Source organism: Scyliorhinus canicula, chromosome 5 (genome assembly GCF_902713615.1).
Source record: "Scyliorhinus canicula chromosome 5, sScyCan1.1, whole genome shotgun sequence".
NCBI lineage: Eukaryota > Metazoa > Chordata > Chondrichthyes > Carcharhiniformes > Scyliorhinidae > Scyliorhinus > Scyliorhinus canicula.
The window spans coordinates 206,330,503-206,355,961 of record NC_052150.1 but is presented as its reverse complement, the minus strand read 5'-3'; the positions used below and the strand labels follow the sequence as shown (position 1 = coordinate 206,355,961).

Below are 25,459 nucleotides of genomic sequence, written 5' to 3'. Positions count from 1 at the left end.
ATTCTCCTGCCTTCTCCCTATAACCCCTGATCCCCTTATTAATCAAGAGACTATCTATCTCTGTCTTAAAGACACTCAGTGATTTGGCCTCCACAGCCTTCTGCGGCAGAGTTCCACAGATTCACCACCCTCTGGCTGAATAAAATTCTCATCTCTGTTTTAAGGGATCGTCCCTTTCGTTTGAGATTGTGCAAATAAAATTTTAAAACACCTGGACAGACTTGTCCAAAACTATTGATCTGTCAACCATATAATGAGTAATCTTGCTGACTTATATCATGGACTCTAAATGCAAGTCTGCTGTAGTAACCACAGCCTATTCACCAGTGAGATATTGTGATGCATGAAAACCACCCTACAGCTGGCAATTAGTGAGCTCAAGTATATCATGGTATGTCATTGTATTAATTAGCATATTATGGACAGAGCAGTGATCAAAAGATTTCTGCATCACACTGTGTCTTTGGTAAATCTGTTCATTCAATAACAAATGCAATCATTAGTTCAAATTTGTTTGCTTGAATTATTGATGTACCGTCGTTATCAGAGGGAAGCTGATAGTTTAGGTGCTTAATAACCTTTAGATGTGGTTTGAAATTCCGAGCCAGTTCTGTGTGGAATTGGACCTGAAGTGCGGCAACAATTCATCGACTGCACTTCAGTAAATCCACAAACCATTCAAGAAATATCAATCACCATATTTATTAATGTCATTCACCATTAAGCAATCCTACACTATTCCAACTTCTCGTAGTTCAGATGTCATGGGTATCTACTTTGTTGCCGTTTGCTGCTTTTGTTCGAGTAGCGTTGAGACTGGTATGCACATATCCGTACCTTGTACTGGCTGTCACCTGCGTTTTGTGCCTTCTCATCTGACTGTACCTCCCAGAGACTGATTAATTTATGTCCCACTGCGGCACATTGCATTATTGGTTTGGATGAATTATTGACCAACAAATTTCTTTGCAAAACTATATTTGTGAATATTTTAAAATAAAGTCATATTTAGCATTGCCAATTTGTGCAGTCAGGTGTCACCCTTGGATCAACGGTAGCATGTTTACAAGAATTAGAAGGTGTTGGGTTCACATCCCATTACAGAAACTGGATGAATATTCACCTTCCAGTACAGAACAGAAAAATGTTGTCGGCTGACTAAATAAAAAAATATTACAATGCTTTTAGCAACTGAAAATGTTAATGGTTCTACTATCTTTACCCCCTACAAGATTAACCAATTCCCTCAAATTTATTGCTAGATTAAAGTCTCAACTAAAAGAAATTTCTAAGCTGTAAAGGAACATCGTCTTAGACTGGGGCCTTGTACACAAATTCTCTCTTGCAGGAGTCTTAAAAGTCCACAAAACTACCTTAAGATGGGACATACGTTTGGGGCATGTCTTAGTCATTCAACCGCTTCAAAAGTTTAATAATATGAGCTCTTCGAAATCTTACATGTTCATGTTCATGTTCGAGTAACATGTTCATGTGGATTCTCGAGATGATACATATTTCAGACTACACGTCCTGTATGTTTCAAAAATGTTTACCTTTTATTGAAGCCCATTATAAATTGTACATGAAGTTCGAAATGATAGGTAAAGCTAATCGTAACATGTCAACAATGTAGTCTCAAGACATTAAATTTCTGGATCCACCTTATTAGCAAACTACTTTGGATAATCAAACAAATGGAAAAAAAAACCCGAGGAAAACCAGTATCGCTATTAGATTTTGAAGTATCTCTGCCTCAGCCCAGGGAATTCTCCAAAGGGAACTCAACACCTTATGTCCCAAAAATGGCTGACTGAAATCTGTTAATGGTGTGTGTTCTTAAAGAAAGTCTATGCAGTAACGAAACAGACTTTCATCGCCTAGTCTTACCAATTCAAGAATTAGTTAAGACTATGGGCTGGATTCTCCCGCCCACTGCAAGAACGCCACGGGCGAGCCGCATAGAATGGAAAAATCCATTGACCTCGGGCGGGATTCTCTGGTCGCTGGGTGAGTGCGGCTGGAGAATCCGCCCTTTCTTTCCAATCAGCGAAATTGAGTGTTTTGAAATGGTTGGCTATCTTTCAAAATAAATTGTTTTCCTCCCAGAAGTTAGATTTATTTTAAGACTTTGTATGAGCTAACTGTCTTATACTGGACCATGTTTTTATAAATTTATCTAAAGTGGCTTAACAACTCTTAAGCACAGTTGTCTATTCTGGCTCCATTCCAATTTACCATCTGAAGGCTTTTGAATATATATATAATGGCAGTAATTCAAGTGACCCGCCATTTTAGGTTGGTTGCTTTTATGTCAATTCTACCATTTTATGTTGCAACCTGATGCTGCTAACCTGGAATGTACATCATAAATATATTCTCCATCTGATATGAAACTGTAGTTTCAGAAAAATGTAACGCTTTTTTATATGTTTAGGTAGTGAAACAAATACAGGATGAAGAAAGAAAGGAAGTCTCTGATGACGAAGACGACGATGATGAAGAGTCTGGAAGAATGCGTTTCAAAACTGAGCGGAAGGAAGGAACTGTTATTAGGTTAACAGATGCAGCTAGAAAGAGGAGAAACATTCCAGACACATTGGGTAAGTGAGCAGCAATAAACAAAATTTTGCTGCATACCTGTTCTTTACAAATCCTGTCAATAAGACAACCACCCCCTTGTTTGACTCGTTGACCCGTTGAAGGCGATTTTGTGAGGGATGACCAAACGTTTGGTAATATGTGCCTTCCAAGAAAGGCCTTGAAGGAAGAAATGCAAGAGCATTTGAAAGGTTGAGGTCTGTCTGTCTAAAAGCACAGTTACAATTCATTGTCGGTAAAAGGAGCGTGGGGGTTACATGCAGTCGGGGAATCAAGTATTTGGAGGTAATTCTATGAATAGGAGATGCTATGGAATAAGGCCATTGAGTGGGGGAGGCGGTGGCATAGTGGTATTCTCACTGACGAATAATCCGGAGACCCAGAGTACTCTGGAATCCCTGGTTCAAGTCTTGCCACTGCAGATGGGGAAATTTGAATTTAATAAAAATCTGGAATTAAAAGTCTAATGATGAGCATGAAACCATTGTCAATTGTCAAAAAAACGCATCTTGGTGCACTAATGTCGTTTTGGGAAGGAAATCTGCCACCCTTTCCTGGTCTGGCCTATATGTGACTCCAAACCCACAGCAATGTGATTGACTCTTAACTGCCCCTCAAGGGCAATTATGGATGGGCAATAAATGCTGGCCCAGCCAACGGTGCCCATGTCCCATGATCGAATAAGGCTGAATATCTTCCTCCTGCTCTTATTGCCTAAGTTTCTATGTATGATGATGACATTCCATGTCTTCCTGAACATCACCATATCAACAGGTATGTTGGCCTTCATTGCGAGAGGATTGAGTATAGGAATAGGGATGTTTCACTGCAATTGTACAGGGAGTTGGTGAGGTCACACCTGGAGTGCTGGTTTAGCACACTGGGCAAAACAGATGGTTTGTAATGCAGAACAAGGCAGCAGCGCGTGTTCAATTCCCGTTCCGGTCTCCTTGAACAGGCGCCGGAATGTGGCGACTAGGGGCTTTTCACAGTGACTGCATTGGAGCCTACTTGTGACAATAAGTTATTATTATTATTATTATTATTATTATTATTATTACCTGAAGATGGATGTTCTTGTATGGAGGGAGTGCAGCAAAGGTTTACCAGGCAGACTCCTGGGATGGCGGGACTGTTATATGAGGAGAGACTAAATTGGTTTGGATTATATTCATTGGAGTTTAGAAAACTGAGAGGGGTTCAGCTGTTGGGTCTTTCAAAAGATATTAAGGTAGGACTTCCGGTGGCGGCGATGATCGAGTGAGCCGCACATTCGGCGGGCTCTCAGTCCGGCGGGGCTTTAGGGGCTGATTCCCCGCGATAGCGGGACTGCGGAGTGGCAAAAAGGCGGCCGCGGACGTGCGGGGGAACGGGCTGCAGTGCATGGAACCGTGAGAGTCCAAGAGGCAGAGGAAGAGAGAGAGAAAGGAACAGAGGCAAGGAGCAGAGGAAGCTGACCTGGAACCTAAGATGGCGGACACACGGAACTCGGACTCAGCAATCCAGCAGGTGCTGGATAACATGCTACAAGTGATGAAGAGCAGTTTTGAGTCACTGAAGCGGGACAATTTGGACCCACTTCAGAAGGCAGTGGATCAGCTGAATCAGAGGCTGGATGCTCAAGATGTAAAAGTTAAGGAGCTGAGAGAGGCGGTGGAGGAGCAGGCGGATGCGCAGACGATTGTGGAGTTAGAAGTTGACGGGCTGAAGGAGCGGCAAAGAAGACTGCTGGACAGAGTGGAGGAGTTGGAGAATAGAGCCCGCAGGAATAATCTGAGGATCATCGGCCTCCCGGAGGGGGCTGAGGGAGCTGATGCCGCAGCGTTTGAGGCAGACCTGTTGATGCAGCTGATGGGGGCTGAAGCCTTTCCGCGACCGCCGGAACTGGAGGGGGCATACAGAGTGCAGGTGAGGCAGGGGCTGCCGGGTGGACACCCCCCCCCCCCGTCCGATGGTGATCAGGTACCACAGGTTCGTGGACAAGAAGCGGGTGCTGCGGTGGGCGAAGAGCACCAGGAGCAGCACGTGGAACAACAGTGTTCTCCGTATATACCAGGACCTAAGCCAGGAGGTGGCTCAGCGGCGAGCAGCCTTTAAAAAAAGTCAAGGAGGTGCTGTTCATGAAGCACGTGAAGTTTGGTCTGCTGTTCCCGGCCCGTCTTTGGGTCACGCATCAGGGTCAACACCACTACTTCTCCAAGCCCGAAGAAGCGATGGACTTTGCGAGGGATCAGGGGCTGGTCCTGAAAAGAGGTCCCACAGGTGCGAATTAGGACCTGAGAACTATCGTATGAAGGGATGCCGAATGTGCCTGGACTGCTGTTCAACGGTTTGCTGGGTTAAAGGTGCCATTCGGGACATTTGGGACTCTTCCCTTTGTTTTTGGTTACTGGGTTTTTTTCTTTTCTTTTTCCTCTTTTTTTCTGTTTTTTCCTTTTCGTGTGGATTTTTACTTTTTGTGGGGCTCGCTGATTGCACTGGAGGTGGTAGTGTAACTAAGGGTGGCCGGTCAGCGAGGGGGGTTAAGGACGTGGGTTGGGGGTTTTTGTTTTACTGATGTTCATGCCTTCCTCTGCCAGTGAGTTTGCTCCAACGGGTTGGAGAGGGGAGTGGGGATGAGGACGGGGAAACAATGGGAATGAGACGGGGGCGCCGGAGTGTTGAGTCACCGGGCTAGCAGATTGGCTAGTCAAGGGAGTCGGGGGGGGGGGGGGGGGGGGGGGGGGGGAGGGAGGGAATACAGCTAGTGGGGTTACATGGGGATGTTGCTGGGGGGGGGGGGGGAGTTGTTCTGCTGACGTGGGAGGGATTTGAACTAGGCAGTGGGAAGGAGGTCGAGGGTGGAGGCGGGCCAAGAATGGCGCGACGCACGGGGCAGGGGCCGACCCGAGAAAGGCTATGGCTGACTGGGGTGGGAGGGGGGTTGTGCCCCCCAACCAGGCTGATCACCTGGAATGTCAGGGGACTGAATGGGCCGGTTAAGAGGGCACGGGTGTTAGTGCACTTGTGGGCTCTAAGGGCGGACGTAATTATGTTGCAGGAGACGCATCTGAAAGTGTCTGACCAGACTAGGCTAAGGAAGGGCTGGATTAGCCAGGTCTTCCACTCGGACTTGGACTCGGAAGTCCAGGGGGGTGGCAATCATGATCAACAAGCGAGTGCAATTTGAGGCGGAGGGCATAGCCACAGACAGGCGGGGCAGATACCTGATGGTAAGGGGCAGACTGGAGGGGAGAAGAGTGGTGCTGGTGAATATATATGCCCCGAACTGGGATGACGTGGACTTTATTAAAAGAGTGCTGGGCAAGATCCCGGACCTGGACTCTCTTAGGCTAATAATGGGGGGGGGGGGGGGACTTTAACATGGTCCTTGACCCGGGGCTGGATCGGTCGTGTCCCAGAACGGGTAGACTCCCAGCAATGGCAAGGGAGCGGAAAGGGTTTATGGAGCAAATGGGGGCAGTGGACCCCTGGAAAGCCAGACAGCCAACGGGAAGGGGCTACTTGTTTTACTCACACGTCCATAAAGTATATTCTAGGATAGACTTCTTTGTCCTAAGCAGGGACTGTATAGGGGAGGTAAAGAACACGGAATATTTGGCAATCACTATCTCGGACCATGCCCCGCAATGGGTACACCTGCAGGTCGGAGGGGTGAATCACCAACGCCCACAGTGGAGGCTAGACGTGGGACTGTTGTCGGAGGAGGGGATCTGTGAGAGGCTTCAGAAGTGTATGCAAAACTACTTACAGGTGAATGATACGGGGGAGGTCTCAGCGCCGACCCTGTGGGAGGCGCTGAAGGCAGTAGTGCGGGGAGAGTTGATCTCAATTGAGGCCCACAGGGCCAAGGCGGACAAGGCAGAAATGAACAGATTGGTTAGGGAAATGTGTCGGATAGACGAGGAACACGCGGAGTCCCCGGGGGAAGATCTACTCAGGGAGAGGCAGAGACTACAGGAGGAAGTGGGGGTGCTATCCGCGAGTAGGGCCGTGGAACAGCTTAGGAAGGCGAGGGGTGTGGTGTACGAGCATGGGGGAAAGGCTAGCAGATTGTTAGCGCAGCAACTCAGGAAGAGGGAGGCGGCCAGGGAAATAAGTAGAGTGATGGATGGGGAGGGGTGCAGAGTGGAGGACCCAGCAGGATTTGATAAGGTATTCCGGGACTTCTATCGCAAGCTGTATACTTCGGAGCCCCCAGAAGAACCGGAGGAGATGAAAAGGTTTCTGGACGGGTTAACATTCCCAATAGTGGGTGGAGGGAGAGTGGATGAGCTAGGGGCCCCGATTAGAGTAGAGGAGGTATTGGGGGGCCTAACGACCATGCAGTCGGGGAAAGCCCCGGGGCCGGATGGATACCCAGTAGAGTTTTATAAGAGGTTCTCTGAGTTAGTGGGTCCAATCTTGGCGAGGGTTTTTAATGAGGCAAGGGACAGAGGGACCCTGCCGCCGCCGATGGCGCAAGCCACCATATCACTGATATTGAAGTGGGGTAAGGACCTGGAAGCGTGCGGGGTCATATCGGCCAATCTCCCTGATTAATGTAGATGCCAAGCTCCTGGCAAAGGTCCTGGCGATTAGAATTGAGGACTGCGTACAGGAGGTGATTGGGGATGACCAAACGGGGTTCATGAAAGGCAGGCAGCTGTCGGCCAACTTGAGAAGATTACTCAATCTGATAATGATGCCCCTGACGGGCAAGGAGGTGGAGGTCATGGTGGCGATGGATGCCGAGAAGGCCTTCGACCGGGTGGAGTGGGGCTATCTATGGGAGGTGCTGGGACGGTTTGGGTTCGGGGAGGGACTGGTGAATTGGATCAAGCTATTGTATCAGGCCCCAAAGGCCAGCGTCCGGACAAACAGAGAAGTGTCAGAGAATTTTAGACTATACCGCGGGACCAGACAGGGCTGTCCGCTCTCCCCGCTGCTGTTTGCGCTGACCATAGAGCCGCTGGCGATTGCGCTGAGAGCCGCAAAGGGATGGAAGAGGATGGTTAGAGGCGGGGTGGAACATAGGGTCTCTCTCTATGTGGACGACCTGCTCCTGTACGTATCAACCCATTGGTCGGGATGGAAAGTATACTGGAAACATTGAAGAAGTTCGGCCAGTTCTCAGGGTACAAATCTCAGGGTAGCATGGTGGTTAGCATAAATGCTTCACAGCTCCAGGGTCCCAGGTTCGGTTCCCGGCTGGGTCACTGTCTGCACGTCCTACCCGTGTGTGCATGGGTTTCCTCCGGGTGCTCCGGTTTCCTCCCACAGTCCAAAGATGTGCGGGTTAGGTGGATTGGCCATGCTAAATTGCTCGTAGTGTCCTAAAAAAAAGTAAGGGGGGGGGGTGTTGTTGTTGGGTGGATACGTGGGTTTGAGTAGGGTGATCATTTGCTCGACACAACATCGAGGGCCGAAGGGCCTGTTCTGTGCGGTTTAAAAAAAAAAAAATTAAATATGGCCAAGAGTGAAATGTTTGTGGTGCAGGCAAGGGGCCAGGAGAACAGATTGAGAGGGCTACCATTTAGGCTGGTTGAGGAAAATTTCCGGTACTTGGGGATCCAGGTGGAGCGAGACTGGGGCAGGCTGCACAAGTTAAATTTGGCCAGGGTGGTGGAACAAATGAAGGGAGAGTTTCGGAGATGGGATACACTCTCGCTGGCAGGGAGGGTGCAGACTGTAAAGGTGACAATCCTCCCTAGATTCCTGTTCATTTTTCAGTGCCTCCCGATCTTTATCCCACAGTCCTTCTTCAAAAGGATTAAACAGATGATCATGAGCTTTGTCTGGGTGGGAAAATCCCCGCGGGTGAAGAAGGCGATGCTTGAGAGGAGAGGCAGCGAGGGAGGGCTGGCACTGCCGAGTCTGATTAACTATTAGTGTGCGGCTAACATCGCTATGATAAGGAAGTGGATGGTGGGTACGGGGTGTATCTGGGAGCGGGTGGAGGCGGCTTCGTGCAGGGTCCCCAGCTTGGCAGCCCTGGTCACGGCTCCTCTACCGCTGCCGCCGGCCAGTTACCCCACCAGCCCGGTAGTGGTGGCGACCTTGCAGATAAGGGGCCGGTGGGGAGGAGGCATGTAGGGAAGGTGGGGGCGTCCGTCTGGGCGCCAATCTGCGACATCCATCGGTTTGGCCCCGGGAGTATGGATGGGGGGTTTCGAGCATGGCGGGAGTGGGGGGGGGGGGGGGGGGGGGGGTGTGAGTGATATGTTCCTGGAAGGGAGCTTTGCGTGTTTGAGGAGCTTGGAGGAGAAATTTAGTCTGGTAAGGGGAAACGATTTCAGGTACCTACAGTTGCGGGACTTTGTCCGTAGACAGGTCCCATCCTTCCCACGCCTCCCGCCAATGGGGATCCAAGACAAAATAGTCTCTAGGGGGGAAGGAGGGGAGGGTAGAGTCTCTGATATTTATAAGGTGCTCATGAAGGGGGAAGTGTCCCAGATCGAGGAACTGAAACTCAAATGGGAGGAGGAGCTAGGTGGGGAAATGGAGGACGGACTGTAGGCAGAAGCCCTGAGTAGGGTAAATTCGACCGCAACATGTGCCAGGCTCGGCCTGATTCAATTTAAGGTCGTTCACCGGGCCCGCATGACGGTGGCTCGGATGAGCAAATTCTTTGGGGTAGAGGACAAATGCGCTAGGTGCGCAGGAGGACCAGCGAACCACGTACACATGTTTTGGACATGTCCGATGCTTAGGGGGTACTGGGAGGGATTTGAGGCGATCATGTCCTGGGTGCTAAAAACAAGGGTGGCGATGGGTCCAGGGGTGGCAATTTTTGGGGTTTCGGATGACCCGGGAGTCCAGGGTGAGAAAGAGGCCGATGTTTTTGCCTTTGCTTCCCTGATAGCCCGGTGACGAATATTATTGGCATGGAGGGACTCAAAGCCCATGAAGACTGAGTTGTGGCTTTCGGACATGTCGAGTTTTCTGGGTATGGAAAAAATTAAGTTCGCCTTGAGGGGATCTGTACAGGGGTTCGCCCGAAGGTGGCAATCGTTCATTGACTTCTTTGCGGGAGAGTGAGCGTCAGCAAGGGGGGGGGGGGGGGAGGTTAGAGTAGAGTAGGAGGGATAAATTGGCGGGTCGTGCCAATGGGAGAGGAGCGGGCTTGTGCAGTATGGTACGATTGAAGTATTGAGTGTACGTGGATGTTTGCACATTTTTGCCTTTTTTGCTTTCTTTTTGTTGATGTCTAACTGTTTACAATGCCGAAAAACTACCTCAATAAAACTGTTTGTTTAAAAAAAAGATATTAAGGTAGATAAGACTCCTGGGCCGGATGGAATTTAGCCCAGAATACTGAGGAATGCAAGGGAGGAAATTGCTGGGGCCTTGACTGACATCTTTGTATCCTCAAATGCTAGGATCCCAAAGAAGGTCCTACAAAAAACAAAATCCAGGGGGTGGCTAGCCCTCCCGAATCTACAATTCTACCACTGGGCGGCAACAGCCGAGCGAGTAAGGGGATGGATCCAGGAGCCAGAAGCCGTGTGGGTGCGTGCGGAGGAGGCCTCCTGCATGGGAACCTCCCTCCGGGCCCTCGCCACGGCAGCACTCCTACCCCCACCCAAAAAACACTCCAGCAGCCCAGTGGTGACAGCCACCCTCCAATCCTGGAACCAACTGCGGCAGCAATTTGGCCTGTACAAAATGTCGGACAAGGCTCCCATCTGCAAAACCAGCACTGACTGACGCCACCTTCAAAAGGTGGAGGCAGGACAGGGGGACAATGACAGTCAGGGACCTATACACGGACGACAGGATCGCAACACTGGACGAACTAACAGAGAAATTTCAGCTAGCTGGGGGGAACGAGCTACGGTACCTGCAGCTCAAAAACTTCCTACGAAAGGAGACAAGGACGTACCCACAACCGCCACGACAGACACTACTGGAAGACCTACTGGACGCAAGTATCCTAGAGAAAGGGAACTGTAGTGACATGTATGACCGACTGGTAGATAGGGACGACACCGTACTGGACGCAACAAGAAGGAAATGGGAGGACGACCTGGGGATGGAGATAGGGTGGGGACTCTGGAGCGAAGCACTGCATAGGGTCAACTCCACCTCCACGTGTGCAAGGCTCAGCCTGACGCAACTAAAAGTGGTACATAGAGCCCACTTAACGAGACACCGTATGAGTAGGTTCTTCCCGGAGGTGGAGGACAGATGTGAGCGTGCCAAAGAGGCCCGGCCAACCACGCCCACATGTTCTGGTCTTGCCCCAGACTTGTGGAGTACTGGACAGCCTTCTTCAAGGTTATGTCCAAAGTGGTGGGGGTGAGGGTGGAGCCATGCCCGATAGTGGCGGTCTTCGGGGTTTCAGACCAGCCAGATCTATTCCTGGGGAGGAGGGCGGACGCCCTTGCCTTTGCCTCCCTGATCGCCCGCCGTAGAATCCTGTTTGGCTGGCGGTCAGCAGCACCGCCCAGAGCTGCAGACTGGCTGTCCGACCTCTCGGAATCTCTCCAAATGGAGAAAATCAAATTCGCCATCCGAGGGTCAGACGACGGCTTCCACAGAACGTGGGAGCCATTCATGCAATTGTTCCGGGACCTGTTTGTGGCCAACGTACAAGAGGAAGAATAGTCGGGTGGCCAAGAATCAGGGGAAAATGGACGGGAATCGGGGGAAGGTGGGGGGGGGGGGGGGGGGGGGGGGGGGGGGGGGGGTTACGGGCTCGTTATGGGGGTTTGATGGCAAGCCAAGGCCCAAAACCAAACTATAAATGCCTATAAACATGTGCCTCGGCCATATTGGGGAAGGTAAAATATGTATGCCGGCTAAAGGGGGCGGCCACAATTGTTGTTATGAAGATGCTTACCTGTAAATATTCATGTTAAATTTTTGTGTTTTCTTTTTTTCTCTCTAATAATTTGTAATTTGTCATGTATAAAATATGAAAACTCAATAAAAAACATTTATAAAAAAAAAATCTTTGTATCCTCATTGGCTACTGGTGAGATCCCAGAGGACTGGAGAATAGCTAATGTGGTACCGCTGTTTGAGAAAGATGGCAGGGATAATCCTGGAGGGTTTGGCCAGTGAGCCTCGTGTCAGTAGTAGGTAAATTTATTAGTGAGAATTCTGAGGGACAGGATTGATACCCATTTGGAAACAAATGGACTCATATGCAATAGACAGCATGGTTTTGTGAAGGGGAGGTCATGCGGCACTAACTTGATCGAGTGTTTTGAGGAGGTGACAAAGATGATTGATGAGGGGAGGGCGGTGAATGTTGTTTACATAGACTTCAGTGAAGCCTTTGACAAGGTGCCTCATGGCAAAATGGTACAAAAGGTGAAGTTACACGGGATCGGAGGTGAGGTGGTAAGGTGGATACAGAACTGGCTCGGTCTCCGAAGGAAAAGGGTAGTAGTAGAAGGGTTTTTTCTGAATGGAAGGTTGTGACCAGTGGTGTTCCACAGGGGTCTGTGCTTGGACCTCTGTTTTTTTTTATAGTGTACATAAAAGATTTGGAGGAAAATGTAGCCGGTCTGATTTGTAAATTAGTGGATAACACCAAGGTTGGTGGAGTGGCAGATAGTGTTGAGGATTGTCTTGATATGGCGGTACATAGATAGGTTGAAGACTTGGGCAGAGGAATGACAAATGGAGTTTAATCCGGACAAATGTGAGATGATGCATTTTGGTAGGTCTAACATAAAGGGGAAATATACCCGTAATTGGTAAAATCTTAGGAATATAGAAAGTCAGAGAGATCTGGGCGTGCAGGTCCACAGATCTTTGAAGGTGGTGACACAAGTGGATAGGGTAGTCAAGAGACCATATGGAATGCATGCCTTCATTGAACTGTGCTTCAAGTATAAAAACTGGCCAGTCATGCTACAGTTGTATAGAACCTTGGTAAGGCCGCACTTGGAATATTGCGCACAATTCTGGTCACCACACTACCAGAAGAATGTGGAGGCTTTGGAGAAGATGCAGAGGAGGTTTATCAGAATGTTGCCTGATCTGGAGGGTGTTAGCCATGTGGAGAGGCTGAATAGACTCGGACTATATTCGATTCGAAAGAGGGAGGTTAAGGGGTGACCTGATAGAGGTTGATAAGATTATGAGGGGCATGGATAGCGTGAATGGGCAGGCACCCTTTCCCAGGGTGGAGGGGTCAGTCACCAGAGGGCACAGGTTTAACTTTCGTGGGGCAAAGTTTAGAGGAGGTGTGCGGGGCAGGTTTTTTATGCAGAGGGTGGTGAGTGCCTGGAACACATTGCCTGGGGAGGTTGTGGAAGCAGATACATTAACGGCGTTCAAAAGGCATCTTGGCAAACACATGATAGGATGGGTATAGAGGGATACGGCACAAGGAAGTGCTGAGGGTTTTGGCAAAGGTTGATAACTTGATCGGTACAGGCTTGGAGGGCTGTGTTCCTGTGCTGTACTGTTCTTTGTTCTTTGTACCATTTACCTTCTTAACTGCCTGCTGTAGCTGCGTGCTTTCTTTCAGCAACTGATGCACGAGAACATCGTAATCCCATCCGCTTTCACTTTACTTAGTCATCTGGAATTTGAGTCTTTGTCGAAAGCCTTCTGAAAGTCTAAGTCATTCACTGGTTCTCCCTGGTCAATTCAACTAGTTACATCTTCAAAGAATTCGAGATTTGTCGAGCATGATTTCCCTATCGTAAATCCATGCTGACTGTCTGGTTATACCACTGCTTTACAGATGCTGAGCTATGAAATCGTTGATAATGGGCTCGAGCAGCTTCTCTACTCATGCCAAGATCACTGGTCTATAGTTCCCTGTTTTCTCTCTACCTCCCTTATTGAATAGCGGCTTATATTAACTACCTTTGAATCTGTAGGAACCATTTCAGAGTCAAAAGAATTTTGACAAATGACCACCAATGGATCTGCTATTTCTATGGCTACTTAATTATTCTGGGGTGAAGGTTATTAGGCCCTGGAGAGAGATCTGCCTTCAATCCCATTAATTTCCCCCAAATCATTTCTTTATTAATACTAATTTCCTTCAGCTCCTCCCTGAAACTTGTATTTCTCAGAACTTCCGGTACATTATTCATGTCTTCCTTTGTGAAGACAGAAGCAAAGTATGCATTTCTTTGTTCCCTGTTATGAATTCTCCTGTTTCTGACGAAGGAGCCTACATTCATTTTTGTCAATCTTTTTTTCTTTACATACCTATAGAAACTTTTACAGTTTTTATGTTCCCTGGTAGCTTACTTTCATCCCCTTCTAAATCAATTCCATGGTCTGTCTTTGCTGATTTTTTCAACTGTTCCCAATCCCCAAGTTTATTGCTTTGTCTTGCTAATTTCTTCTATGAATCTAATACTATCTCTAATTTCCCTTGTAAGCCATGGTTTGGCCACAGTTCCCTTTCTACTCTTGCGCCAAATGGAAATAAACAACTTCTGGAGTTCACCTATTTGTTCCTTGAGTGCCTGCCGTTGGCTGTCCCCTGTCCTCCCTTTCAGTCATGTTTCCGCAGGCCCTTCACCCTCCCAGCCTGTGTTGAACACGATGCACTAACTAAAAAAAAAAACCTTCTGCCCTTACTCAGTGCCTACCCTCTATTTCCTCCCTATTCATGTACCCATCCAGATGCCTCTTCAATGTTGCTGAAGTGCCATTTACAGTATAATTCATACCTAGATTTAATCCTCCAAAATGCATCACCTCTCATTTGTCCGGATTAAACTCCATCTGCCCAATGGATTTCTGTGCCCAAGTCTCCAAATCTATCCATATCCTGTTATACCCTCTGACAATCCTCGGCACTATCAGCAACTCCGCCAATCTTCGTGTCATCAGCAAACTTAGTAATCAGGCCACTCCATATCATTTATATATACTACAAACAGCAGAGGTGTGCAGAGGGTAGCATAGTGGTTAGCACAATTGCTTCACAGCTCCAGGGTCCCAGGTTCAATTCCCGGCTTGGATCACTGTCTGTGCGGAGTCTGCACGTTCTCCCTGTGTCTGCGTGGGTTTCCTTCGGGTGCTCCGGTTTCCTCCCACAGTCCAAAGATGTGCAGGTTAGGTGCATTGACCATGGTAAATTGCCCTTAGTGTTCAAAATTGCCCTTAGGTTGGGTGGAGTTACTGGGTTGTGGGGATAGGGTGGAGATATGGGTTTGGGTAGGGTGCTCTTTCAAAGAAAAAATCTTATTAAGGATTTCACCCACACCCTGTGGTTCCACGCACAACTTCCCTCCATTGTCCTTGAGTGGGCCTACTCTTTCTCTTGCTAACCTCTTGCTCCTCATAGATGCATAAAAAGCCTTGGGATTCTTCTTGACCATGTTTACTAAAGACATTTCATGACCTCTTTTAACCCTCTTAATTCCACATTTAAGTTCCTTCCTACTTTCACTGTACTCTTCAAGGGCTTCATCAGTTTTTAGATGCCTAGACCTATTGTTTGCTTCCTTTTTCCTTTTGCCTTAGCTTACAATTCGTTTTGTCATCCATGTTACCCGAATCCTGCCATTTCTATCCTTCATTTTTGCCTAACCTGTACTTCAATCAACTGGTCTTTAAAAGTCTCCCACATGTCAGACATCGATTTGCCCTCAAATAGCTGCTCCCAATCCACATTTCCCAGTTCCTGTCTAATTTGGATGTAATTGGCCCTCGCCCAATTACATGCCCTCACCCGCGGGCCACTCTTGTCCTTATCCATGGCTACTCAAAATCTTATGGCATTGTGGCCGCTAAGCCCAAAATGCTGCCATACTGAAATAACAATCAGCTAGCCTGTCTCATTCCCCAATACCAGATCTAGTGTGGCCCCCTCCCTGGTTGGATTGTCAACATTGTATTCCTCACATTCCATTCTTTGCACTCGCCGCTTCCTGTAAGGACTCTATTCCATTCCTCATATTATGGTCACTCATCCCCAGGGGTTCCCTCTCGACTAGATTGCCACTAATCCTTTCTCATTGCACAATACCAAGTCCAAGATGGTCTGTTCCTTTGTTGGTTCCTCAATGTATTAATCCGGAAATCCATCCCACATGCGCTCCAGAAATTCCATCTCTGAAGTACAGTGACTACTTTGACACACCCAAGATTAAAGTCACCCATAATCATAGATGTTCCTTTATCACGTGCATCTCTGATTTTCTGTCTAATGTTTTAGCACACTGGGCTAAATCGCTGGCTTTTAAAGCAGACCATGGCAGGCCAGCAGCACGGTTCAATTCCCGTACCAGCCTCCCCGAACAGGTGCCGGAATGTGGCGACTAGGGGCTTTTCACAGTAACTTCATTGAAGCCTACTCGTGACAATAAGCGATTTTCATTTCATTTCATTTCATTTCATTTCCAACATTACCACTGCAGTTTGGTGGTCTGTTTACATCCTACGGATTCCACATAGTCTGTGCTAATATCTTTCCTCAATATCAACAATACAACTCCACCGCCTTTTCCTTTCTGTCTGGCCTTCCTAAAAACTGAATGACTCCCAATGTTTAGTTCCCATCCTTGGTCACCTTGGAGCCATGTCTCCGTAATCCCAACTATATCACACCCCTTTATATCTACCTGTGCAATAAATCATCCATTTTATTTTGAATGCTACCAGTGTGCAGGTACAAAACCTTATGGCTAGACCTTTTAAGATTCCTTGTCCCAGTCGTCTTATTTTTTACTGTCATTATCTTATTCTGGCCCTCGATTTTTCTGCTTATCACTTTTCCTGTTCTCCTTGCCGTCTTTTTCTCTTGTTCTTGATCCCCTGTCACCACTCGACGACATCTTTGACCTTAGCACCAGGGAGGCAACATAACATCCTAGAGTCTTGTTGGTAGCCACAGAAGCGACCATCTATTCCCTTGCATTGAATCCTCAATAGCTATTGCATTCCCACACTTTGTAGTCCTCCCCAGGGCAGCAAAGCCAACCGTGGTTCAACAAATTTGGCTTGCTGCTTAAACTGAGAAGCCATTCCCCTCAATAGTTTCCAAAGTGGTATATCTGTTTTTAGGGGAATAGCCACAGGAGATTAGCTAAAAGCAAATTTACTGCGGCCTGCTGGAATCTGAAACAAAAGAGAAAATGCTGGAAATCTCAGTAGGTCCGGAAGCATCTGCAGGGAGAGAAAAGAGCTATCGTTTCGAGTTCGATGACTCTTTGTTCAAAGCTTTGATAAAGAGTCATTGGACTCGAAATGTTTAGCTCATCTCTCCCTACAGATGCTGCCAGACCTACTGAGATTTTCCAGCATTTTCTCTTAGCCACAGGAGATTCTTGCACTACCTGTCCCGTCCTTTTGCTCTGGCTGGTGGTCACCCAATCCCTCCCTGCCTGTGGAGTCTTGAGTCTGCGGTGTGACCACCTCTCCGATACTCTCCGCCTCACTGATTGTCCCAGTGTCCCTTGCCGCAGCTCAGCTCCAAATCCGAGATTTCAGGAGCTGCAGCTGGATACATTTCTGCACACATGCTGACCTGGGTACTGGAAATGTCAGTTTCCCGCATGGAGCAGGAACAGAACACATGGACTTTGAGCTCTCCCTGGCATGACTGCCCTTTAAATTAAACCTTTTGGAAGATGCTGAATATCAAATAATATCTACTACTACTCGGGCCTATCTTCCCTGATCCTCGTTGTTACAGAATATTACCCGCACAAATGATAAACCACAAAATAAGACCTTAAAAACTATAAGCATATAAGCCGTCAATACAGACCGACCACACTCAACCAATCAGCTGCTTCCACTTGTCCTGCATCCTTTTGACTCCTGACGTCCCTTCATGAGATCCAATCTAGCACTCCACTCTGTCATACTATTTCTTGCACTCCTTTATCCACCTGGCTCCAGTAGCAGCTCCTGGGCACTTCTCCCCTAGACGGGAATACCACGACCAACACCGTTCCACGACCCTCCTGACACCTACCTGCGAACTACCCGTGTGTCACAAGGTACACTTTGGAAAAACTCTGATATAGACCATACCTCTCCAGATGAACTTGAGCTTTTAACTCTATTGACCGACCGGAAGACTGTTTTAGGTATTTTTTTAGAAGAAGATGTGCTTCTTAACTTATGTCCAATAGCCTCTCATCAATTTGAACCATATGCCCCCCTTGTCGTATGTTTTGTGGTTTAATTTTTAGTTTTTAATTTTCTGTTTTATGACTAGTAACATTCTTACCTCAGTAAATCTAAACTGCAGTAGTTCTGATCTGGTTCATTATGTATTTGTCTCTCAAATTACTATCTGCTACCTTCATCCATTTCAAAGACAAAGAAAAGTACAGCACAGGAACAGGCTCTTCGGCACCCTCCAAGCCTGTGCCGAACCATACTGCCCGTCTAAACTAAAATCTTCTGCAATTCCTGGGTCTGTATCCCTTTATTCCCATCCTATTCATATATTTGTAAGATGCCCTTAACATCGCTATCGTCCTTGCTTCCATCACCTGCTCCAGCAGCGGGTTCCAGGCACCCACTACCTTCTGTTTAAAAAATTTGCCTCGTACATCTCCTCTAAACCTTGCCCCTATCACCTTAAACCTATGCCCCCTAGTAATTGACCCCTCTACCCTGGAAAAAAAGCCTCTGACTATCACCCTGCCTATGCCCGTCACAATTTTTGTAGCCCTCTTATCAGGTCACCCCTCAACCGCCGTTGTTCCAGTGAGAACAAACCGAGTTTATTCAACCTCTCGTTATAGTTAATGCCCTCCATACCAGGCAAACATCCTGGTAAATCTCTTCTGCACCCTCTCTAAAGCCTCCACATCCTTCTGGTAGTGTGGCAACCAGCATTGAACACTATACTCCAAGTGTGGCCTAACTAAGGTTCTATACAGCTGCAACATGACTTGCCAATTTTTATACTAAATGCCCCGGCCAATGAAGGCAAGCATGCCATATGCCTTCTTGACTACCTTCTCCACCTGTGTGTCCCTTTCAGTGACCTGTGCACCTAGATCTCTCTAACTGTCTCTACGCTTGAGGGTTCTACCATTCACTGTATATTCCCTACTTGCATTTGACCTTCCAAATGCATTACCTCACATTTGTCCGGATTAAGCTCCACCTGCCATCTCTCCGCCCAAGTCTCCAAACGATCTAAATCCTGATGTATCCTCTGACCAGTCCTCATCGCTATCCGCAATTTCACAACCTTTGTGTCGTCTGCAAACTTACTAATCAGACCAGTTACATTTTCCTCCAAATCATTTATATATACTACGAACAGCAAAGGTCCCAGCACTAATCCCTGCGGAACACCAGTAGTCACAGCCCTCCAATCAGAAAAGCACCCTTCCGTTGCTACTCTCTGCCTTCTATAACCTAGCCAATTCTGTATCCATCTTGCCACCTCACCCCTGATCCTGTGTGACTTCACCTTTTGTACCAGTCTGCCATGAGGGACCTTGTCAAAGGCCTTACTGAAGTTCATATAGACAACATCCACTGCCCTACCTGCATCATCATCTTTGTGACCTCGAAAAACTCTATTGAAGACATTTATGATTGCCTTTTTCTGCACTTTTTCTGCTAATTTTCTCTCATACCCTCCTCTCCATTCCTCTCTTTGCTGAAAACATTGGCTCATTGAAAGAGAACAGTTCATTGCCTTGATCCAAATGAGCATCATTCTTGGTGAGCCCCATCACTGAATTCAGCAGGATTGTCTGGTAGATCAGGTATCAAAACTGGAACCTTCCTGATGGTGTATGACGTATTGGACAGTTTGCTGACTCAACAGGGAAAACCGTTGCTGATTCCTCATTATAAATGGGGAATGTTTGAAGATTGAGCGCATATTGATGACCGGGAAAGCACACTAGGATCATGTTGACCACAATTATCAAAACAAATATGTTTTATATAACAATATATATATATATGAATTTGCCAGAGTGGGATCCATGACGTTGCAATGTAAAGAAATTAATTTAATTTTATTTTTTCATGGGATGTGGACTTTCATCCCTAATTGCCCTTGACCTGAGTAGCTTTCAGACGGCTTATTTTTAAAAGAGTCAACCACATTGCTGTGGGTCTGGAGTCACATGTCGGCCAGACATGAGGCAGGTAGGACGGCAGATTTCCTTCCCTAAAGGACATTAGGACCAGATGGGTTTTTGCGACAATTGGCACTGGTTTTGTCATCATTCGACTTTTTTTTATTGAATTCAATGTCATAATCTTCCGTGACTTTAAAAAAAATATATAATTCAATGTCATCATCTTGCCACGGTGGAATTCGAAACTAGGTGCCCAGAGCATGACCCAGGTTTATGGATTACTGGTTCAATGACAATGCCACAACGCCAGTGCTTCCCCACGGTTTTTTACATAGAATTTACAGTGCATAAAGGAGGCCATTCGGCCCATCGAGTCTGCACCGGCTCCTGGAAAGAGCACCCTACCCAAGGTTAACACCTCCACCCTATCCCCAACCCGTAACCCCACCCAACACTAAGGGCAATTTATCATGGCCAATCCCACCTAACCTGCACATCTTTAGACTGTGGGAGGGGAAACCGGAGCCCCGGAGGAAACCCACGCACACACAGGGAGGCGTGCAGACTACGCACAGACAGTGGACCCAAGCCGGATCGAACCGGGACCCTGGCGCTGTGAAGCGATTGTGCTATCCACAATACTACCGTGGCTGCCGTATTTGAAATGCTATATAGTCCTCTTTCTTTCGGAAAACACATCAGAAAATCTTGAAAGGAGTTCATGGACTGGTCATACCAAGGCAGAGATGACGACACAAATAGCTAAAGGGCTTTAGGCTGATGATTAGTACAATTATGTGGACTGTTTGAAGTCCCTGCAGTTGATTATTTTTGTGCCATTCAGTCTTGATGTACACTGAAAGCAGCACCACTGTCTAAGGCTGCAAATGTCCACTGCTCATTACACCTTTGTTGTATTGTGAATGGCAACGTGGAAAATTGCTTTTTATTTCATCTTTCTTCCATCAAGAATTGAAGATGGAAAAAGTGTCCTATTGCTCTCAGCAAGAGAGAAGAAATGACTCCTGTTCCTCCTTGAAATGAAAAAATCTGCAGCTCTATTTAGAAACTTTACTCTGCTTATTTGGATCCCTCAAAGCAAACCGGAGCATTATTTATTTCAAGCCATTGTTGCTGTATAAAAAGGACTTTTAGCTATATTGCACAGAATTATGCCCCACAAAGAGCAATAAGAGGAATGACAACAATCTATTTTTTCCAATTAGCATTTTTTGCATTAAAATGGTAGCAAATTTTGAAAATGTTAGCTTTTTTTGTAGGCAACAATAAATGAACGGGTTAAAAAGCAGAAAAATCGATAAACACTTATACAAAGAACAGAGCTCTGCAGCTGCTCTGAACTGGAATCTTGAAGCAGTTGAAAAAGCATTTAAAGGACAATTGACATTTCAGTTCAAGTTGCAAATGTAATCTCCACTTTGTCAGATTTTGCTGACCTAATGTGACAGCTTATTTCTATTGGATGAAAGCATTCTTGCCAACTGATTAGAGTTGTCGTGTGAAACCATTTTATTATTGGCTATACTGAAATTAATCTCGACATCTAAGAATGCACGAGTAACGTCTGTAATTGCTGATTCACTGTATTGCCAAAATATGAATGTTCTGTGCATATTTGGAATAAAAAGCCTTTTTTTTGAAGGTTATTGTAATTTCAAATTGTCTGTTAAAAGTGATTGTTAATGTGAAAAGTCTCTTATCTAAAGGTGGTACTTTAACTGTTTTGATTGTTTCAGTAGATTTTTCCAAATAATTCATTGCTTCGATGGAAACATGACTAAAATCTGAAATGTTCTGTGGTGTTACAGAGCTGCTTTTGCTTCCATTATTGTTGTACTACATTTCGAAAATAATCTTTGGGAAGATATACAGAATTTAGTCTGTAATTGGTTGTCAACCATAGTTGTGAGAGCAGTTTCACCCATGAGGCAAAATATGTTGAGTCCAGGACCCATTGCAGTGGCTTGATATTTGGTGCTCTGTGGAGGGAATGCTGTGAGGTGCTATCTTTTTGATGAAGCGTTAAATCTCTCGGGTGGACTTAAGATACTTGTGTTGCCATTTGAGAAGTTCTGAGAGTTCTAGCCAATGGTAATCCTTCAGCCAACATCAGTGGAACATTTGTTTCATTGTTTGGTAGTGCAGATTTGTCTGATGGGTTGGCTTGTGTTCCACATTGTGATTGTGTTTTGGGATGTGCCATGGTTGTGGAAGGTGAAATACACGCAAATTATTTATTCTACCTTCATCGATCTTAAATATTAAGGTGCTCAGTAACCTGTCTGCTTCCTTTACCATTGCTTCTGTAAAATGTGAAGCGCAACACATTGGACATTTGTAGAGGACTGTGCATTTGTGAGTAGAGGTTCCAGAGAACAATTGATTCTGCAGTTTACCAAAACTACTTATGATCATGTCCTTGATAATCCCATCTTGTCAGGAGGGTTGCCGTGGTATCCTGGCCAATATTTCTACATCACACAGCAACACTTGTGTCAAAATTATCTCCTTGCTGTTTGTGGGACATGGCTGAAGACAAATTGACTGTCACATTTGTCTGCACAAGTACTTAGTTGAATCTGAAAGTGTTTGGGGTACTTGTGACTTTATGCAATAACTGCCTGGATTCAGGATTCAAATATTTTCTGAATGATTAAATCCACAATCCATTCCTCAACTAAGATATGGCACACAGGTGGGGCACCCAGTCGCCAAACATACTTAAGAAAATCACTCTTGGCTCTATTGGCGGTTTGGAACCTAATCATCTGAACAGCACTACCCACTATGGAGTGAGACACGCCCAACGTGTTCCAAGTTCTTGGATTACTGGAATCCATTCACCAATGCATTTGAAGTGTAGACCTGGATCACGAATACACTCAGAAATATCTCGTCTTGAAATACTCAACAAATCAATTCCATATGGGCAGTTTGGAGGGACATCAACAGAAGGATTTGCATCAAAGGTCTTTCCAACACGGAAGTGTTTTTATTTATTCTTTCATGGGATGAGAGCATTGGCAGCAGGATCATTGACTATTTTAGACTGAATTTGATAGCTTCTTGATTGACAATGGAGTCAAAGGATATGTATGGGGGTAAGAAGGAAAGTGGAGTTGAGGTCACAATCAGATCAGCCATACCATTGAATAGTCTAGCAGGCTCGAGGGGCTGAATAGCCTACTCCGGCTCCTATTTCATATGTTTGTATGCATGTTGCTGATAAGGCCAGCATTTGATGCCCATCTACAATTGCCCTCGAGAGGGTGGTGGTGAGAAGCTGTCTTGAACCACTGCAGTCCAAGTGACGTGGGGTCCACCCACAGAGCTGTTATAAAGGGAGTTCCAGGATTTTGACCCAGCTTATGCTGTCATTTAAAAGGGTTGTAAAATTTATTAACAGTGAAACAGCTTCTCCAAACCAACGCATGGTATGTGTGTTAACCCTGGGGAAACCTAATCTAATAATGTTTGAGTGCCACAGCGCAGAGGTGTTTGAATGGGGGTGGAGATGTGACAGTACATAGTATTTACAGCACAAATGGAATCAAGCTGACTGTCCTATGCAGGTTTTTATGCTCCTCATAAATCTCTCACATTCTCCTTCAAATAACATCATCAGTATAATTGCAAGTCAATAAAACGTATTGGTTTTACACCAATGACTCATAAAGCAAGGCACTAATGTTGAACTTAAGGGCAGGCTTGTCCAACATGTGGCTCATGGGGCACTATTTGGCCAGCCAGACCTTCCTATCTAGCCCACTGACCCCCTGTTCAAAATGCCGGTATGTGAAGTCAAAAGATTCGTCAAGGAGCTGCTCTTTCAGTGAGAGCCTGCCTCTCTCCCATGTTTGCTGTTGACTGGTTTACTAGTGAGCCGATTTGTAGAAAACGTGGGAGAGAACCAGTCTCTGATTGGAGGGGCAGATACCTGCAGCCTGAAGCCAGAAAAAACAGAATGACAGCAGCGACAGGTGTGCTGGGGAGGGAGGGAGGGAGTTAGCGCATGGCTCCTAGGTCAGTGTTTCCACTCACCCCACAAACCAACACATTCGTGCTCACACAATGAACAGTAGCAAGCCGGACAAACATAATTTGATCGTCTCTTACACTCATGGTCACCTTTATTATTTTTTTTAAATGATCGATTTGTTGTCTTGACATTTTTTGCGCAGTAAGTTGTTTCTTTACTTAACATCAACATTTTATTGAAGTTCATGTTTGATGTTAGAACCATAGAAATCCTGCAGTGCAAAAAGAGGCCATTTGGTCCATTGGGTCTGCACCGACCCTCTGAAAGAGCACCCTACCTTGGACCACTCTCCCACCCTTTCTCCATAACGCCATAACCTCATCTAACCTGCGGATCTTTGGACACTAAGGGGCAATTTAGCATGGCCAGTTCACCTAACCTGCACTTCTTTGGACGGTGGGAGGAAACCAAAACCCATGTAGGCACAGGAATAAAGTGCAAACTCCACACCGGCAATGGCCCAAGGCAGGAATTGAACCCGGGTCCCTAGCACGATGAGGCAGCAGTGCTAACCACTTCACCACCATGTCGCTCTGTTGCACCAAACCTTATCTTTCTTAAATTTGCTAACCTGCCTCTTGGTAAGAAAGAAACTGAAATGTGGCCTCTTGCATGAAATGGCGAGCAAACCCGTTGTAGAATATGTACTGTTGAGCTTTAACAGATGAAGTGTGTTGTTTACTTCTTTAGAAATGCATGTTTTCTTCATGCAGTAAGAAAAAGGCTTGCAATAACATGCTACCTTTTATGACCATGGGCAGGGGTTCCCTGCTAAATCTGAATGGTTGTTCCTGCCCTTTTCAGTACATTGGGCCGAGTATGCAAAATAAGCTTGAATCAATAGCACGATATTAAGTAGTACTTGCCATGCAGACCTCTTTCAGAAATTGTTTATATTATTCAAAGCATCTGCACAAATCTCAATTTCAAATTGACAATCCACTGGGTCTTATGGTCTCCATTACCATAAACCTTCTATTGAATAATAGGAGATTAAGATTTAAGCAGAGCAGTTTGAAGAATTAATGCTTGTACATTTGCTTTTAAATTCTCAAATATTGTTCTAAAGGTAAGTTGTTTTTCACAGTTAAGTTGACATAGTACAGATTTACAATCAACGTTTCACCTATCGACTGACGCAGAAGTGATTTGCGACTTGCGACTATAGATCTTGAATAGCCAGAGATAATGGCCTCTGTCACGTGTTGCAAATGGTGGATGACTTGGAGGAATTCATAGATCACATCTGCAACACCATAGAGGAAATCATGTTCAGTGGTACTAATCTTACCTCTGAGTCAGTCAAAGTCTCCCACTCCAGATACTTGTGCGCACAATGTAGATTAGCATTTACTGGGTTGCAGCAACATACCTGAAAATGTGTTGTCTTTATTTTGCATGTGACTCCAGAGCCACAGCAAAGTTGGTGACTTACCTGTCTCTGAAATGGCCTAGTAAGCAGAGAAGATTGCAAATCGGTCTGGTTTATCTGAGCATAGAAGGAGATGAGGTGAAACTGGAGAGACTCGGTAACTGAATCGAGAAATACCAAGACAGCATTATAACGGAAAAGAACCATGGTGGTGAAATAGAGAAATATAGCACAGAACAGGCCCTTCGCCCCACAATGTTGTGCCGAACTTTTGTGCTAGGTTAATCATAGAATTTTGGACACTAAGGGCAATTTATCATGGCCAATCCACCCAACCTGCACATCTTTGGACTGTGGGAGGAAACCAGAGTACCCGGAGGAAACCCACGCGTACACGGGGAGGATGTGCAGACTCCACACAGACAGTGACCCAAGTTGAAATCGAACTTGGGA

General features: G+C 46.2%; 1 protein-coding gene across 2 annotated transcripts in view; it reads left to right on the top strand.

Annotated features, from left to right (window-relative positions):
* rbm33a (RNA binding motif protein 33a) overlaps positions 1-25,459 on the top strand; it is a 256,149-nt gene that overhangs the window by 106,279 nt on the left and 124,411 nt on the right. For both annotated transcript variants that reach the window (XM_038798392.1, XM_038798391.1), the window contains one exon: positions 2,435-2,600. In XM_038798392.1, the coding sequence (XP_038654320.1) occupies positions 2,435-2,600 (166 nt within the window). The remainder of the gene's footprint in view (positions 1-2,434; positions 2,601-25,459) is intronic.